This window comes from Pelobates fuscus, chromosome 10 (assembly GCF_036172605.1).
Source record: "Pelobates fuscus isolate aPelFus1 chromosome 10, aPelFus1.pri, whole genome shotgun sequence".
Lineage (NCBI taxonomy): Eukaryota > Metazoa > Chordata > Amphibia > Anura > Pelobatidae > Pelobates > Pelobates fuscus.
Genome location: NC_086326.1, coordinates 116,257,427 through 116,273,452, shown reverse-complemented (window position 1 = coordinate 116,273,452; position 16,026 = coordinate 116,257,427). Strand labels below are relative to the sequence as shown.

The 16,026-nt window shown below is 40.3% G+C and overlaps 1 protein-coding gene across 1 annotated transcript in view; it reads right to left on the bottom strand.

The window, feature by feature from the left end:
* The window catches only part of LOC134575105 (zona pellucida sperm-binding protein 4-like), a 177,694-nt gene extending 164,802 nt beyond the window's left edge, over positions 1 to 12,892 (bottom strand). Inside the window, exon 1 of the mRNA XM_063434271.1 lies at positions 12,741 to 12,892. Coding sequence (XP_063290341.1) covers positions 12,741 to 12,864 — 124 coding nt within the window. The 5' untranslated portion in view covers positions 12,865 to 12,892. The remainder of the gene's footprint in view (positions 1 to 12,740) is intronic.
* Positions 12,893 to 16,026: the final 3,134 nt, after the last annotated feature.

The window sequence follows — 16,026 nt, the reverse complement described above, 5'->3', positions numbered from 1 at the left end:
AAATATTTTTCGCATTTTTAACTTATGCGTTACATTTGTGCTGGGCATTTCGTATATTTGAGATGTTCCAATATGATCAAACAACCTAAATTATGCTGAGCTCTCTCCTATGAGTAAAAAGATACCCCCAATGTATGCCTTTAGTCGTATTTCCTGACGCTACACTGCCATATAGACCTGACCACTTCAGTTTTCACCGAATTTTATAGGTTTTTGACTCATTTTGGGTTCTAATAGCAGGTTGCTTATTCAAACTTTCCCCACAAAGGCCTACCGTTTTTTAAAGTAGACACCCCAGGGTATTTCAAAAGGCCCATTTTGAACCTTAGGGTGGAATCATTTTTTCGCTAGTGAGTACGAAGTCTAGTAGTAGTAGTAGTAAGCATTTTCTCTGCCTTTTTGGCACACACTGAGATTTTACTGCATAGTTTACAATCCTTAGGTGTGCTACGGCAGTATAACGCTTCATATGTCACTCAGCTATGTCGTCTGAGTACAGCAATACCCCCGTGTGTACCTTTCCCAGGTATATGTGGATGTTGGAGGGGCAACTTTGAGACTCGGCAATTTCAGGTCTGTTTCAAACTTTGAATTTTTACGCTGGGTCGATGTCCCATTTTGGGCATTTGACAGGTTGAGAATTCAAACTCCCCCAACAAAGGCCTACCATTTTTTAAAGAAGACACCCCAGGGTATTTCAAAAGGCCCATTTTTAACCTTAGGGTGGGATCATTTTTTCGCTAGTGAGTACCAAGTCTAGTAGTAGTAGTAAGCATTTTCTCTGCCTTTTTGACACACACTTTGAGATTTTACTGCATAGTTTACAATCCTTAGGTATGCTACGGCAGTATAACGCTTCATATGTCACTCAGCTATGTCGTCTGAGTACAGCAATACCCCCATGTGTACCTTTCTCAGGTATATGTGGATGTTGAAGGGGCAAATTTGAGACTGTCATTTCAGGTTTGTTTCAAACTTTGAATTTGCATGCTGGGTCCATGTCCCATTTTGGGTCAAACTCTGAGGCACTGTGTCACATCTCAATCCACTGTCAGAATTCTCTAACTGTACTTCCTAAGCATTTTGAACTTTTTACACAAGAACTTTAACAAAACAATGTTATAATAATGTTATTTTATTTTTTTGTGGGGTTTTTTTATTTGTATTTTTACCCCTAGCATACGCACTAAACCCCCCAATTTCCCAGGAACTATCATCCACCCCAATTATCTAAATAAAAAGGTAAAAAAAAAAAAAAAATGATTATATATATATATATATATATATATATATATATATATATATATATATATATATATATATATATATATATATATATATAGTCAGTGGTTAAATAACAGAAGAACTACAACAAGAATATTAATTGTATTGAGAATTTATTGGCCCTGAGTATGAAATAATTTAAAACAGTTCCCAATACAAAGGCCAGGCTGAGAGGGACAATCAGGGCAGTAGAAACTGGTCTCCGTTCGAATGCCTCTCTGGTAACACAGCCTGCACCTTTTCTGGGGGGTCTTTTTTTGGGGGGTTGGTGGTATCCGAAAGCAGAAGTGACCTGTCTGAATATCTCTGCTGCTAGGCCCTGCAGATGGCTCCCCACTGTGGCACTCAGTGAGCAGCACCGAAATTAGCTGGAACTGAAATGTAAGAAAAGTACATTTCAGCTGAGTATTTGCCTTTTTGAAAAGGATGAATGCGTTGTGAGTAGCCATTTGCATTAAATAAATGCCCACTTTCTTATACCAGGCCCTGGTCTTTCATTATCAGATATGGCTGCAGCAGTTGATCAGACAGGTCAACTCCCCCCATGTGTTTATTGTATTGCTTAATGCAGACAGGCAGCCGTCTTGTTTCCTGTCTGCCACGGACTGCGACCCAGCGTGTGTGTTCACTGTGCATGGTAGTCAGTATGAACACCTCCTTTTTGTCTCTGTATTTCAGAGCCAGCAGTTCGTCCTGGCATAGAGCAGCAGTTTCCCCCTTTTTAATTTTTTTCTCTGCCAGAGCCTTGGGGAAGCCAGTGCGTGTCTTGCGGATAGCGCCGCAGACCACAGTCTCAAAACAATATAGCATTTTTTGAAGGGGTATGCTATTGTAGTAATTATCACGGTAGAGGTGGTACCCCTTGTTCAGTAGCGGGTTCATTAGATCCCAAACTATTTTTCCGCTAGTCCCAACTACATCAGGGCAACCTGGGGGATCCCGGTGGCTCTCTTTACCTTCATATACTCTGAAGGTATAAACATACCCCACTGCTACTTTCACATAACTTGTAAAGCTTGATGCCATACCGGGATCTTTTGGCTGGTATGTATTGCTTGAACCCCAGTCTTCCCTTGTATTTCATTAGGGACTCGTCAATACATATATTCTTTTGGGGAGTATAAATTATGCCAAATTCTTTATTAAAATGGTTAATTAGGGGGTGGATTTTATAGAGTTTGTCATACTGCGGATGATCTTTGGGGTGGCACTTCGAATTGTCATTGAAGTGCAGAAAGCGCAGTACTGATTCATATCTGGGCCTACTCATGGTCTGAGAGAAAATGGGAGTATTGCATACTGGGTTTTTGGACCAGTACATTCGGATGCTGGGCTTTTTTATAATTCCCATCAGCATGGTTAGTGCCCAGAACTGTTTTAACTCTGGCACACTGGTGGGGTACCAGCTCCCTTTTGTGGCAAGGTGACTTGTAGCATTTTGTGCCAGATACTGCGCTGCATAAATATTTGTTTGTGTAACTATCTGCCCTAAAAAATCATCCCCAAGGAACAGCTCCATAAAATCCTGGGAGTTATAGCTGGTCACGTCTCCCTGAATACCAGGAGTCGCAGTAAACAGAGGAATGTCGGGCACAAAATTGTTAGGGGGCACCCAGATATCAGCGCCAGGAGCAGTGCCAGGGGTATCGTCACTCTCTTCATCTGGGTCTGGCACATAGTCACCCTCTACACTCTCTGAGGCAGTGTCGGTTGCCTCTGAGTCGGCTGCTAATATATTATATGCCTCCTCGGCACTAAAACCTTCTAAGCATGGTGAAAGCTTAAAATTAACTTTAACTAAATAACGTATTTTTTTGTTTTGTTTTGTTTTTTAACTTTTTTTATACTTTTTTTTGTTTTCTGAACTTTGTTTAATACTTTTTTTTTACATTTTTAAAACTCAAAAACTTTCTAGAACTTCTAAAAACTTTAAAAAAAAAAAAAAATGAACCCCTGTGGGTAAAAACAGAAATCAGATCACCGCTAAACACAGTGCTTACACCTAACAATGCAGAAATGCTTTGACTTAAAATAAACTACTTTTTTTTCCTCTTTTTTTCCTTTTTCCACTTTTTTGTATACTTTTATAAACTTTTACAAACTTTTAATAACTTTCTAAAACTTTTCAGCTTCCTAGCTACACTAATGCTAGATTCCCCAATTCCCCCTAGCTTCAAGCCACCCCAGCTAACTAATTAACTGAAAATAATAGTAAAAAAATAAATTAAATATATTTAACCCCTGAGGGTTAAAAAGAAAATAAAGTTAACCCCTGAGGGTTAAAAACAAACAAACTCTGATCTCAGTAAAGTACTGTGATCAGTATTGTGATCACTGCTGCCAGTGATCAAAGGGTTAAACCCTTGTTAATTTTCAAAGGAAAAGGGGGTAAGGTTTTTCATTTAAATTTTAAACACTTTGTGTCTGTCAGGGACACAAAATTTCAACCGATCCGTCTCTCTCCACTTCTAAACACACACAGAGGAAGAAGGAGGAGGATCAGGAAATCCCAGCAGCACTGTGATCACTGTGACTGGCTGTCACAACGATCAGATGTGCTGGGACAGCGCTATTGGCAGATGCTTTGCTTCCTCAAACGCCGAGGCACCCAGCAACAGCGTTAACCCCGCGGTCGCGGCGGTCTGGCGTTAACTTTAGTAAATGACGGAAATTTTCCGTCAAGCCTCCTTAAGGGTAGGTCTGCCTTTACGGAAAATTTCCGTCATGCGTCGTTAAGGGGTTATTGCAGTTTCTAAAAAAACTGCAATAATTACACTTGCAGGGTTAAGAGTAGTGGGAGTTGGCAACTAGACCACTCCAATGGGCAGAAGTGAGTGTTAATGAAGCAGTTTTGGTGTATAGGACATGCCCCTGCAGCCTAACTGCTCAATCCTCTGCCATTTAGAAGTTAAATCCCTTTGTTTATGAACCCTAGTCACACCTCCCTGCATGTGACTTCCATAAACACCTTCTGCAAAGAGAGCCCTATTTAGGCTTTCATTATTGCAAGTTCTGTTTAATTAAGATTTTCTTATCCCCTGCTATGTTAATAGCTTGCTAGACCCTGCAAGAGCCTCCTGTATGTGATTAAAGTTCAATTTAGAGATTGAGATACAATTATTTAACCCTTTCAGGACCGCGGACGGTTCAGGACCGTCAGCGGTAAAACGTGCGTTTGGACCGCTGACAGTCCTGAACCGTCATAGCGGAAAACGGGCTGCAGGAAGCGATCAAAGATCGCTCTTGCCAGTACAATGATGTTACTATCTGCCAGACATCCCAGGCAGATAGTAACAGCCAATTACGGTGTGTGAGCGATCCGCGATCGCTCACAATTGGCTGCTGTCAAAGTGGGTGTTACAAACACTCACTTTGACAGTGATCTCTGCCCCTCTCTCCTCTGTAGCGTTTTGTGAGGCGAGAGAGACAGATCGTGATAGTTTGTTGCAGCAGAGTGTTCCAGAGAGTTGTAAAAAGTATCAGCAGTGAATTAAAAATCCATTTTAACCCCTTCCCTGCCAGATCTGTTTCAGAAGTGCATTTGTACTGTCTGTCTTTTTTTTTTTTGCCCTTAAAGGGTTAAATTTGCTTTAAAAATGTCTGTCGTAGTCTGTCGTAGTCTGTCGTAGTCTGTCGTAGTCTGTCGTAGTCTGTCGTAGTCTGTCGTAGTCTGTCGTAGTCTGTCGTAGTCTGTCGTAGTCTGTCGTAGTCTGTCGTAGTCTGTCGTAGTCTGTCGTAGTCTGTCGTAGTCTGTCGTAGTCTGTCGTAGTCTGTCGTAGTCTGTCGTAGTCTGTCGTAGTCTGTCGTAGTCTGTCGTAGTCTGTCGTAGTCTGTCGTAGTCTGTCGTAGTCTGTCAGTTTCCTTCCCCCAAATCTCCATTAGATTTTTGTGACAGGAGTTAGTTTAGGGATTGCTGTTTAGTCTGTTTTAGTAAAAAAAAAAAAAAAAATTTTTTGTGTGTTTGTAATTTGTTTTAGTCGTGTGTAAAACATGCAGCGTATGTATAACTTGCAGGAGGCATATGCCTTCTTGGCGTCAGACTCTGACGCCACTGACACTGCGTCAGATTTTGACCCAGGTCAGTTTTCTGACATGTCTAGTCAAGACGACATGTCATCTGTGTGTGAGCCGGCTGAAGAAAGAAGCTGTGCTTCCTCTGCTATGCCAAATGTGGAGGAGGACTGGGTACCTCCACAGTTAGCCGAGCCCAACGTCCCCCCTTTTAGTGCCAACGCAGGCATTAATGTTAATGTGGATGGCTTCTCCCCAATGCAGTATGTAGAACTATTTTTAGGGGATACCATCTGGGAGGAGATTGCTTCCCAGACTAACTTGTATGCTACCCAATTTATTGACAACAATCCAGGTAGCTATACAGCCAGGGAGCATGACTGGCATCCCACAGATGTCCCAGAGCTTAAAAAATTCTGGGCTCTTACAATGCTCATGGGGATTATAAAAAAGCCATTGATTCGCTCATACTGGAGCACCAACCCAATAATGTCGAGTCCAGTATTCTCCCAAACCATGCCTAGAGCCAGATACGAGTTACTGCTGAGATTTTTACATTTCAGTGACAATACCCTCTGTCACCCTAGAGATCACCCCCAATACGATAGGCTTTATAAAATACGCCCACTGCTAGACCATTTTCAGGACAAATTTTCGGATGTTTATACCCCCCAACAAAATTTATCCATAGATGAATCTCTAATGAAATACAAAGGGAGATTAGGGTTCAGACAATACATCCCCTCAAAGCGCTCTAGGTATGGCATTAAACTGTACAAACTGTGTGAGAGCGAAAGCGGATACACATTTGCCTTTCGTGTATATGAGGGGAAAGATAGTCAACTGGACCCTCCTGACTGTCCTGACTCCCTGGGGACAAGTGGGAAACTTGTATGGGACCTACTAAACCCCTTGTTTAATAAAATGTGGATAATTTTTATAGTAGTGTCCGTCTATTTAAAACACTTTATGCTTTACAGACACTGGCCTGCGGCACTGCCAGAAAAAATTCCAAAGACTTTCCACGATCTCTCATAGATGCAAAATTAAAAAAAGGCGAATGTAAAGCACTTCGGAAAGCTGAGGTGCTTGCACTAAAATTTAGGGACAGGAAGGATGTCCACATGCTCACCACCATCCATGACGAACGCATGTCCGACGTCTCTGTCCGGGGCAGAGTAGAGTCCAAACCGGTTTGCATCAGGGCGTATAATAAGTACATGGGTGGTGTTGATTTGGCCGTATCTTATTTTACGAAAAACCAAACCATGGTATAAAAAGGTGGCTATATATCTGATGCAAATAGCAACCCACAACTAATTTTTACTTTTTAAAAAAAATAATCCAGGGAAAATCACCTTTCTCCAATTTCAATTGAAAATAATTTCTTTAACAATTTATGGAGATGGACAAGTTCCAACAACGGTGCAAGCTGAGTCCAGACATTTTATTTTTAAGTTACCGCCAACTGCTAGAAAAAAAAACCCCCAGAAACGTTGCCGGGTCTGTTTTAAAAACGGGAAAAGGACAGACACCCCTTTTCACTGTCCTGGTTGTCCTTCGAAACCAGGACTCTGTGTAGGAACATGTTTCAAGCTGTACCACACAGAACAGTTGTAAGAAGTGTTCCTGAATTTTTATTTTATTTTCTGTTTCTTTGGAAAGCAGCCATTTTTTTGTTAGTCAGTTTCCTTCCCCCAAATCTCCATTTAGATTCTATTTGCAGGAGTCAGTTTAAAGATTGCTGCTAAATGTACATTTGCTACCTGCACATTTGGCCTAACAAGTTTTCTGGCAGTAACACATAACCAGCTGTCCAAAACCAGATGACGTGTGCATAAAAACCAGAATAAAGAAAATACCACTACACTTTCTTTGGGGGGCAAAATGGTTGGGGGAAAGAAGTCAAAACACCCCATCCTCTATAACATTTGATGTCTACTTTATAAAAATATATACTATACATATTGGCATGATGGTAACATTAACTGGGGGGTACAAAAATATGTCAAACTGAAGATAGACCAAGCATACCTATATATCAAGTTGAAAAACTGACATGTACAAGTTCTGATTGTTGCCTTTTGGCCCCCAAACAACCCGGCAACCATATACATAGGGGGTATCACTGTACTCAAGAGATGTTGCTGAACATATTGGGCAGTGTTTGGCAGTGACACATAACAGGATCTGTTAATTCATGCCTAAAGTACAATGTGTGTGACAAAGAAACAAAAAAAGATTACTATCCAAAAGTTTGACAAAGGCTGGTGGTAGAATTCAGTGCATGAAAAGTGTTAAAATACCACAATTTAAAATGCCCTGGGTTGTCTACTTTTCAAAAATATATGGTTTGATGGGGGTAAAATACATTGGCTCAAATGGGACATGGGCGCAGGTTGATTACATGTCAAAATTCCAAGTTGGGAAACTGATAAGCGCACCTGCCAAACGTGGCCTTTTAGCCCCCAAAGAACCCGACAAGCCTATGCATGGGTGGTATCACTGTATTCAGGAGATCTTGCTGAACACATATTGGGGTGTTGTTTGGCAGTGACACATAACAGGATCTGATAATTCATGCCTAAAGTATAAGGTGTGTGAAAAAAACTGAAAACAATTTACTAACTCAATGTTTGACAAAGCCTGGTGGTAGAATTAGTGCATGGAAAGTGTAAAAATTCCACCATGTGAAATACCCTAGGGTGTCTACTTTTAAAAAATATATGGTTTGATGGGGGTAAAATACATTGGCCGGCTTCAAAAATGTCCCAAATAGGGGACAGGTTGACTACAGGTTGACTACATGTCAAAATTCCGAGCTGGGAAACGGATATGCGCACCTGCAAAATGTGGCCTTTTAGCCCCCAAACAACCCAAAACACCTATACATGGGGGGTATCCCTGTACTCGGGAGATGTTACTGAACACATATTGGGGTGTTGTTTGGCAGTGACACATAACAGGATCTGTTAATTCATGCCTAAAGTACAATGTGTGTGAAAAAAACAGAAAGAAAATTACTAACTCAATGTTTGACAAAGCCTGGTGGTAGAATTAGTGCATGGAAAGTGTAAAAATTCCACCATGTGAAATACCCTAGGGTGTCTACTTTTCAAAAATATATGGTTTGATGGGGGTAAAATACATTGGCCGGCTTCAAAAATGTCCCAAATAGGACATGCATGCAGGTTGACTACATGTCAAAATTCCGAGCTGGGAAACTGATATGCGCACCTGCAAAATGTGGCCTTTTAGCCCCCAAACAACCCAAAACACCTATACATGGGGGGTATCCCTGTACTCGGGAGATGTTACTGAACACATATTGGGATCTGTTAATTCATGCCTAAAGTACAATGTGTGTGAAAAAAACAAAGAAAATTACTAACTCAATGTTTGACAAAGCCTGGTGGTAGAATTAGTGCATGGAAAGTGTAAAAATTCCACCATGTGAAATACCCTAGGGTGTCTACTTTTCAAAAATATATGGTTTGATGGGGGTAAAATACATTGGCCGGCTTCAAAAATGTCCCAAATAGGACATGCATGCAGGTTGACTACATGTCAAAATTCCGAGCTGGGAAACGGATAAGCGCACCTGCAAAATGTGGCCTTTTAGCCCCCAAACAACCCAAAACACCTATACATGGGGGGTATCCCTGTACTCGGGAGATGTTGCTGAACACATATTGGGGTGTTGTTTGGCAGTGACACATAACAGGATCTGATAATTCATGCCTAAAGTACAATGTGTGTGAAAAAAACAGAAAAAAAATTACTAACTCAATGTTTGACAAAGCCTGGTGGTAGAATTAGTGCATGGAAAGTGTAAAAATTCCACCATGTGAAATACCCTAGGGTGTCTACTTTTCAAAAATATATGGTTTGATGGGGGTAAAATACATTGGCCGGCTTCAAAAATGTCCCAAATAGGACATGCATGCAGGTTGACTACATGTCAAAATTCCGAGCTGGGAAACTGATAAGCGCACCTGCAAAATGTGGCCTTTTAGCCCCCAAGCAACCCAATACACCTATACATGGGGGGTATCCCTGTACTCGGGAGATGTTGCTGAACACATATTGGGGTGTTGTTTGGTAGTGACACCTAACAAAATCTGTGAATTTATACCTGAATTGCAATTTATGTGAAAAAAATAAAAAAAATAAACTACCTATGCAAAGTTTGACAAAGGTTTATGGTAAAATGGCTGCATAGAAAGTATCAAAATATTCTTAGATGAATACCCTGGGTTATCTAGTTTAAGAAAAATATATACATGTGGGGTGTTTTTTGGAGATTTATGACATAACAGTGTTACAATGTCACTATTGATACATTTGAAAAATGTAAATTTTGAAACCGCAATTTCCTACTTGTACTTATAGCCCTATAACTTGCAAATAAAAGCAAAAAAACACGTAAACATTGGGTGTTTTTAAACTAAGGACAAAATGTTTAATCTATTTAGCAGTTTGTTTCATTCGATTTTGTAGATCAGTAAAATATTTTTTAAGTAGAAGTCAAAAAACACGTTTTTTGGGGGTTTTTTTCACCATATTTTACTATTTTTTTTAAAGTAAATGATATGAAATGATACAAATAATGGTATGAAAAGAAAGCCCTTCTTGTCCTGAAAAAAACAATATATAACTTGTATGGGAACAGTAAATGAGAGAGCGGAAAATTACAGCTAAACACAAACACCACAAAAGTGTTAAAATAGCTCTGGTCCTTAACGTACAAACATCGCAAAAACAGTCCGGTCCTGAAGGGGTTAAGGTAAATTACATCTGTTTGAAAGTGAAACCAATTTTTTTTTTCATGCAGGCTCTGTCAATCATAGCCAGGGGAGGTGTGGCTATGGCTGCATAAACAGAAACAAAGTGATTTAACTCCTAAATGACAGTGAATTGAGCAGTGAAATTGCAGGGGAATGATCTATACACTAAAACTGCTTTATTTAGCTAAAGTAATTTAGATGACTATAGTGTTCCTTTAAGCGTGAAGACGTCAAACGTGAGGCCTTCATCTCAAATTGTTTATTATAATTTCGGTGTGCATTTTGAAAATAAAAAAAGAGTTGCCCAGACTGCTGCTGTGTAGTTTTGCCGGGCTCCCTGCAGAATGGATGCACTGCTTACTTTCAGAATGTTTCCAGTTGACTATTTTGGCATTAAAAATTTAGATTAACCTAATTACAGAAAATTCTCACTTTAGTGAATAGCCCTGACAGTCTCTACAGGTAACAATTCATCAGGAAAACTAGATGAACAAAATAAAGGATATTGGGTGACAATATGGCTGCCAATAGATGAACAAGTCCTGTTATACAAGACTCAAATCTTCAACAATCAAACCGTAACCTTTTGAGAGAGAACGTGCCTGAAATGATTTATGTATATAAGAAAGGTGTTGAGCTTGGCGAATACAAAACATATGCCATACATATGCCATAACCAAACAGCAGCCAAATGCCATACAGAATTTAGTTAATTTACCCCTCTGATAACTAAAAAAAAATATATATATATAAAAAAAAAAAAAAAAAAAAAAGTGTCCCCTCTCCCACCCCCCAATCCCCGGTAGCTGAAGAGGGGGGAAAGCCCCTTCAGTAACTTACCAGAGGCAGAGACATGTCCCACATCGCTGCTTCTTCCTCCGCCGCCGCTCCTCCTAGTGATTGCGTAGGCCAGTGGGCAAAACTGATCCCGCCCACCGGCCAGGGAGACCTAATGCGCATGCGTGGCAATGCCGCGCATGCGCACTAGAGCGCTTTCCTATGGGGAAATAAGCGACGCTGGACGTCCAGTGAAGCTCTAGCACAGGTTTTCTGTGCAATAGAGCAGGAAGTGCCCTCTAGTGGCTGTCTAGTGGACAGCCACTAGAGGTGGAGTTAACCCTGCAAGATAATTATTAAGTGTTCTTGCATAGCAAGACCACTTAATGTTATCTCACATATATATTATTATTATTATTATTATTCTTATTATAGCCAAATTTGCCACCCTAACTCCTCCCACAGTTTTTACACTACATAGACAAAAATATACCAAAACGTGCAGATTGTTCCCGATCGGATTGCTATTACTTTGTGGAACGTTTCGCCGAATGGTTCTCGGAATATCGTCGTTCTTGTGGCAAAATTTTTCTCATAGGAATGAATGGCAAAGCTAGAGTGGGAGCTGGCAAAAGCTGAAAAATCAGGACATGATTTCTAAACTGCCACCACTCCCTCATTTTCAGGCCCACCTACACAAATCTTATATCAAAACGTTCAGCTATCCCTGCTGCCACTAGAAATGTCCACGGCTAAGCCATAGTCCTGATAGTTTTCACAATATGACCATTTGTTTGCAACTCACGCCTTCCATTGACATTCATTGAAACTCTACTCTGCAAAGCTCACATTTGAAGGGCATTTTCTAAACTGCGACTGTGCCTTCATTGTTAATATCTCAGAGACATACTATACATCAAAATGTAGGTCTGGGTCTTGTGATTCTCACAATATAAAGCTCTTCACTGTAGGATTTATAGTTTTAGAAATATGACCGTTTGAAGATGGCAACCGCAAAAATACTCTGACCTGTGCCAGGCTGCAGCAGCAAGTGATGTCATAGACAAAGCATTTTACACCTGCTCATTTTTTTATAACTGTATGTTTTAATGTAACTGTGAAGCACTTTGGGCAACAACATTGATATTAAATGTGCTATATAAATAAATAATAACAGTTACTCCGCCCACTCCAGTTGTAGACTACTGGTGGAGGCAAGAACACTTCACAATTTCCCCAGAAATTGTAGCTTTTCTAGTTGCAATTACACGTGCAGGGTTAAAAGTAGTGGGAGTTGGCACCCAGACCACTCCAATGGGCAGAAGTGGTCTGGGTGCCTGGAGTGTCCCTTTAAGTATGATGGTGCTTTGATAAGCTATAAAACAGCGGTTTCTCCAAAACTATAACATTTTCTAGCAATTCTGTAAGCAAATGCGCTCTTTTCTTGTGTTACAACATGAAAAATAAGAGCCTGTTAAATTTAGCTTTCAAACAAGGAAAAACAATATTTAGTCCTCAACCACAGTGCAACAGGACACAATTGTTAAAACTCATCCCCAGATCATTTATTTAAATATGATAGCGATAGAGAGTCTGAAACCCCTGGCAAAAAAAAAAAAACCTAATCGGGTTTTTTGTCAAAAAGCCATGTAGTGAGCAGTGGTGCAATTTTCTAGAAGTGGAGCAGTCACCATGGAAACATGGATTTAGCATGCACATTCCAATGGTGATTTCTCTTCCACATTTACAATTTAGCATCACATTTAGGTAACCACACATTAACCTAACGCTTAGTCATATTGAAAAATCTGTAGATATATATGACAGCAACAATAGAGGGGAGCCGAAAAGCTCAGCACAAAACTAAATATAAAAACTGACCTCGGACTTGAAAGGTTACATTGGGCCCCAGATATGCAGGAGTTATACGAAGCTGCACCCCTTCCTCCCCACACAGGTAGTGTAACCCCGCCTGGGAAGAGCTCACAGCGACAGACAGCCACATGCACTCCAAAAAGAGCCATAAACACAACTTCATGGTCACGGAGAGGAGGGGGGGAGCTGGCCACTGGCTCTGGATTTATACATCACACGGGCGTGGTTTGTGAATAACCTATACAAAAATACTAGCAGGGTGTAATTCCATCCTCAGTGTTCTGAAGACATTCCAAATTTCTTACCTCCCTGGACTCCTTCAGTGGAATTACATTTCCTCCATACATGATTCAATCACCATGTCTGGTCAAATTATTGCACAGTGCTTTACAAAGGCGATTTATACAAACTACAGGGTTATCCCCTAAAGGGATTTACTAAACAGAGCATTGGGATGATGGGATGTGTTGCTCTTTTCTGCTGTGTCTGATAGTAAGTTGCAATAAGTAGATGGAAATGTTTAAAGCAGCACTGTCACCCAACTCCCCGCCCCCACAAAAAGAGTATTTTATAAAAAAAAGTTTCTTTATGAAATACTAATTATGACTATTGTAATTTCACTGATATTCCAAGCCAGCCAATAGATATACTGAGACGAAGTAGGGACTAATTTGTTTCTGTCTCCTTGACCTGCCATTTTTTCGCACAAGGCGGAGCTACAGAGTCAATCCCTGCAGACGTTATCAGTGGCGGCTGCAGGGAATTTGCAGTGTCTAAAGAGGATTACATGGTTTTGCCAGAACTCCTAGAGACCTCACTACTGTACTCTTGCGCACCCACCCCGCCTGTTTGGCAAAGACCCCAATCGGTGACAGTGCCACTTTACCTATTCACTTGCTGATATATATAGAGAGAGAGAGAGAGAGAGAGAGAGAGAGAGAGAGGGAGAGAGAGAGAGAGAGAGAGAGAGAGAGAGTTGTTTAATGGAATTATATTAAATTATATGGAAATAATAGAAAACATAATCAATATATTTGTAGGACAATATTACTGATTTAATATAGTACATCTATGTGCAAAGGACCACATTTGACCTGTTTTGACAGGATCATGGTAATAGATGTTTTGAACATTGGGTTATGGGTGGAATATCATGCTTGTGTAATTATGGGTCTAATTATTTTTATATATGGGAATTATGGGTGAAATCAGTGGCGTCACTCCAGGCAACCCCTGCGACCTTGGGCTGGGGCCGCAGTTACAGGGCAACCGGCAGGAGGGGAGCGTTGTGCTGTGCTGCTCCCCTCCTACCTCTGTGAGTAGCATGGCTGAGCAAGAGAGCACTTCCTGTCAGACGGATAACGCGGCTGGGGAGGGAGTGAGGATGGAATGGGACACATGGCGCTGCTGAGAGGTAGGGGATGAGGCACATGGAGTGGCTGGGGGGGCTGGATGGAATGGGACACATGGAGGGGCTGGGGAGAGGGAATGAGGCACATAGAGGGGCTGTGGAGCAGGGAATGATACGCATGGAGGAGCTAGGGGGTGGGAATGATATGCATGGAGGGGCTGGGGAGGAAGGAATGGGACACTTGGAGGGTCTGGGGGGAGTAAATGAGGCACATGGAGGGAGGAAATGAGACGCATGGAGGTGCTGGTAGGAGGGAATGAGACACATGGGGGATAAGACACATGGGGCTGAGTAGAAGGGAATGAGACACCTGGGGAGGCAGTGGAGGATTGAGACACATGGGGGGAGGAAGCCCAAGGCAATTCTCGCACCAGGGCCTGGTGTTTTCCAGTTACACCTCTGGGTGAAATATCAAGATCATACATGCCAAGGAACATATTTGACCTGTTTTTGTTGGAAAAATTGTTATAATTTATTTTTATATATGGGGAATTATGGGTATAATATTGTGGTTACACATACCAATAAACATATTTGATATGTTTCTGATAAGAATATGGGTATAACTATTTTTCTACATGGGGATTTATGGGTGGAATGTCATGGTTACAGATGCCAATTATCTTATTTGACCTGATTCTGATAGAAACATGTATATAATTATTTTATATATGGGGATTATTGGGGAAATATCATGGTTACACATGTCGATTAACATATTTGATAGGTTTCAGATCTAATTCATTTGGATCAGTCTGGATTTTTGAGAGGAAGATCAGCTAGTGACAATATTCATAAGATCCTGAATTTAATGATAGACGTAGATAAAAAAAAATCCGTCCCTATAGTTTTTATAGCTGTTGATGCCAAAAAGACATTTGACAGGGTGAATTGGAAATTCTTGTCGGCTACACTTTCTGCTTTGGGGATTAAGGGATTATTTAAAGACGTAACAATGTCCCTATACTCTTCTCCCATGGCAAAAATATATGCTAATGGCTTAGATTCCGATTGATTTACTATTAAAAATGGAACCTGTCAGGGTTGTCCATTGGCACCCCTTCTTTATATTCTTTCTATTGAGTCACTGGCTGTATATATTAGACAATCTCACAGTATAACTGGAGTGTTTTTTTAAGCAATCAAGAACAAAAAAAAACATGTTTGCCGATAATATAATCATGACACTAACACACCCTGAGACCTCTATACCAGCTACAATACAATGTATAGAAGAATACAGTATATTTTCCAACTATAAAATTAATATAAAAAAAAAACAAGTTCTATATTGTAATCTTTCAAGCCCTCAAATAGAAAATTTGAATAACGACCATAAATTTAACTGGTCTAAGTACATTCGATATTTGGGGATAATTATTAATTTTAATATTGAAGGGTGGATCAATGACAACTATAATACACTCCTTAAAGAATTTAGAAATACTATCTTAAATTGGTCTAAACTAAAATATCATGGCTTGGAAGAATTATTATTAGAGCATACTTACTTCCAAAATTGGGATATCTTTTTCGCACAATTCCCCTTAGAGTCCCAAAGATGACACTTCAGTTATTTCATCGTCTATTTGTATCTTATGTCTGGGGTGATAAGAAACCACGGATCGCGATTAAAGTTATGTCAACCAGATTAGCTGAAGGAGGATTATCTTTTCCGAATATATTTTATACTCATGATACTGTAATGTTCTCCCATTTTTTAGAATGGGGAAACAGAAATTCAACAACAAAAGCATGGTATACAGGTGATAATTGAGGCAGTAATTGCTTTAAAAGGGTCCCAAACAAAGTACTGAGTCTATATGCATGCATATACTTTTCAGAGGTCCGATATTGTTCTATGTACACTCCTTGTTTTAT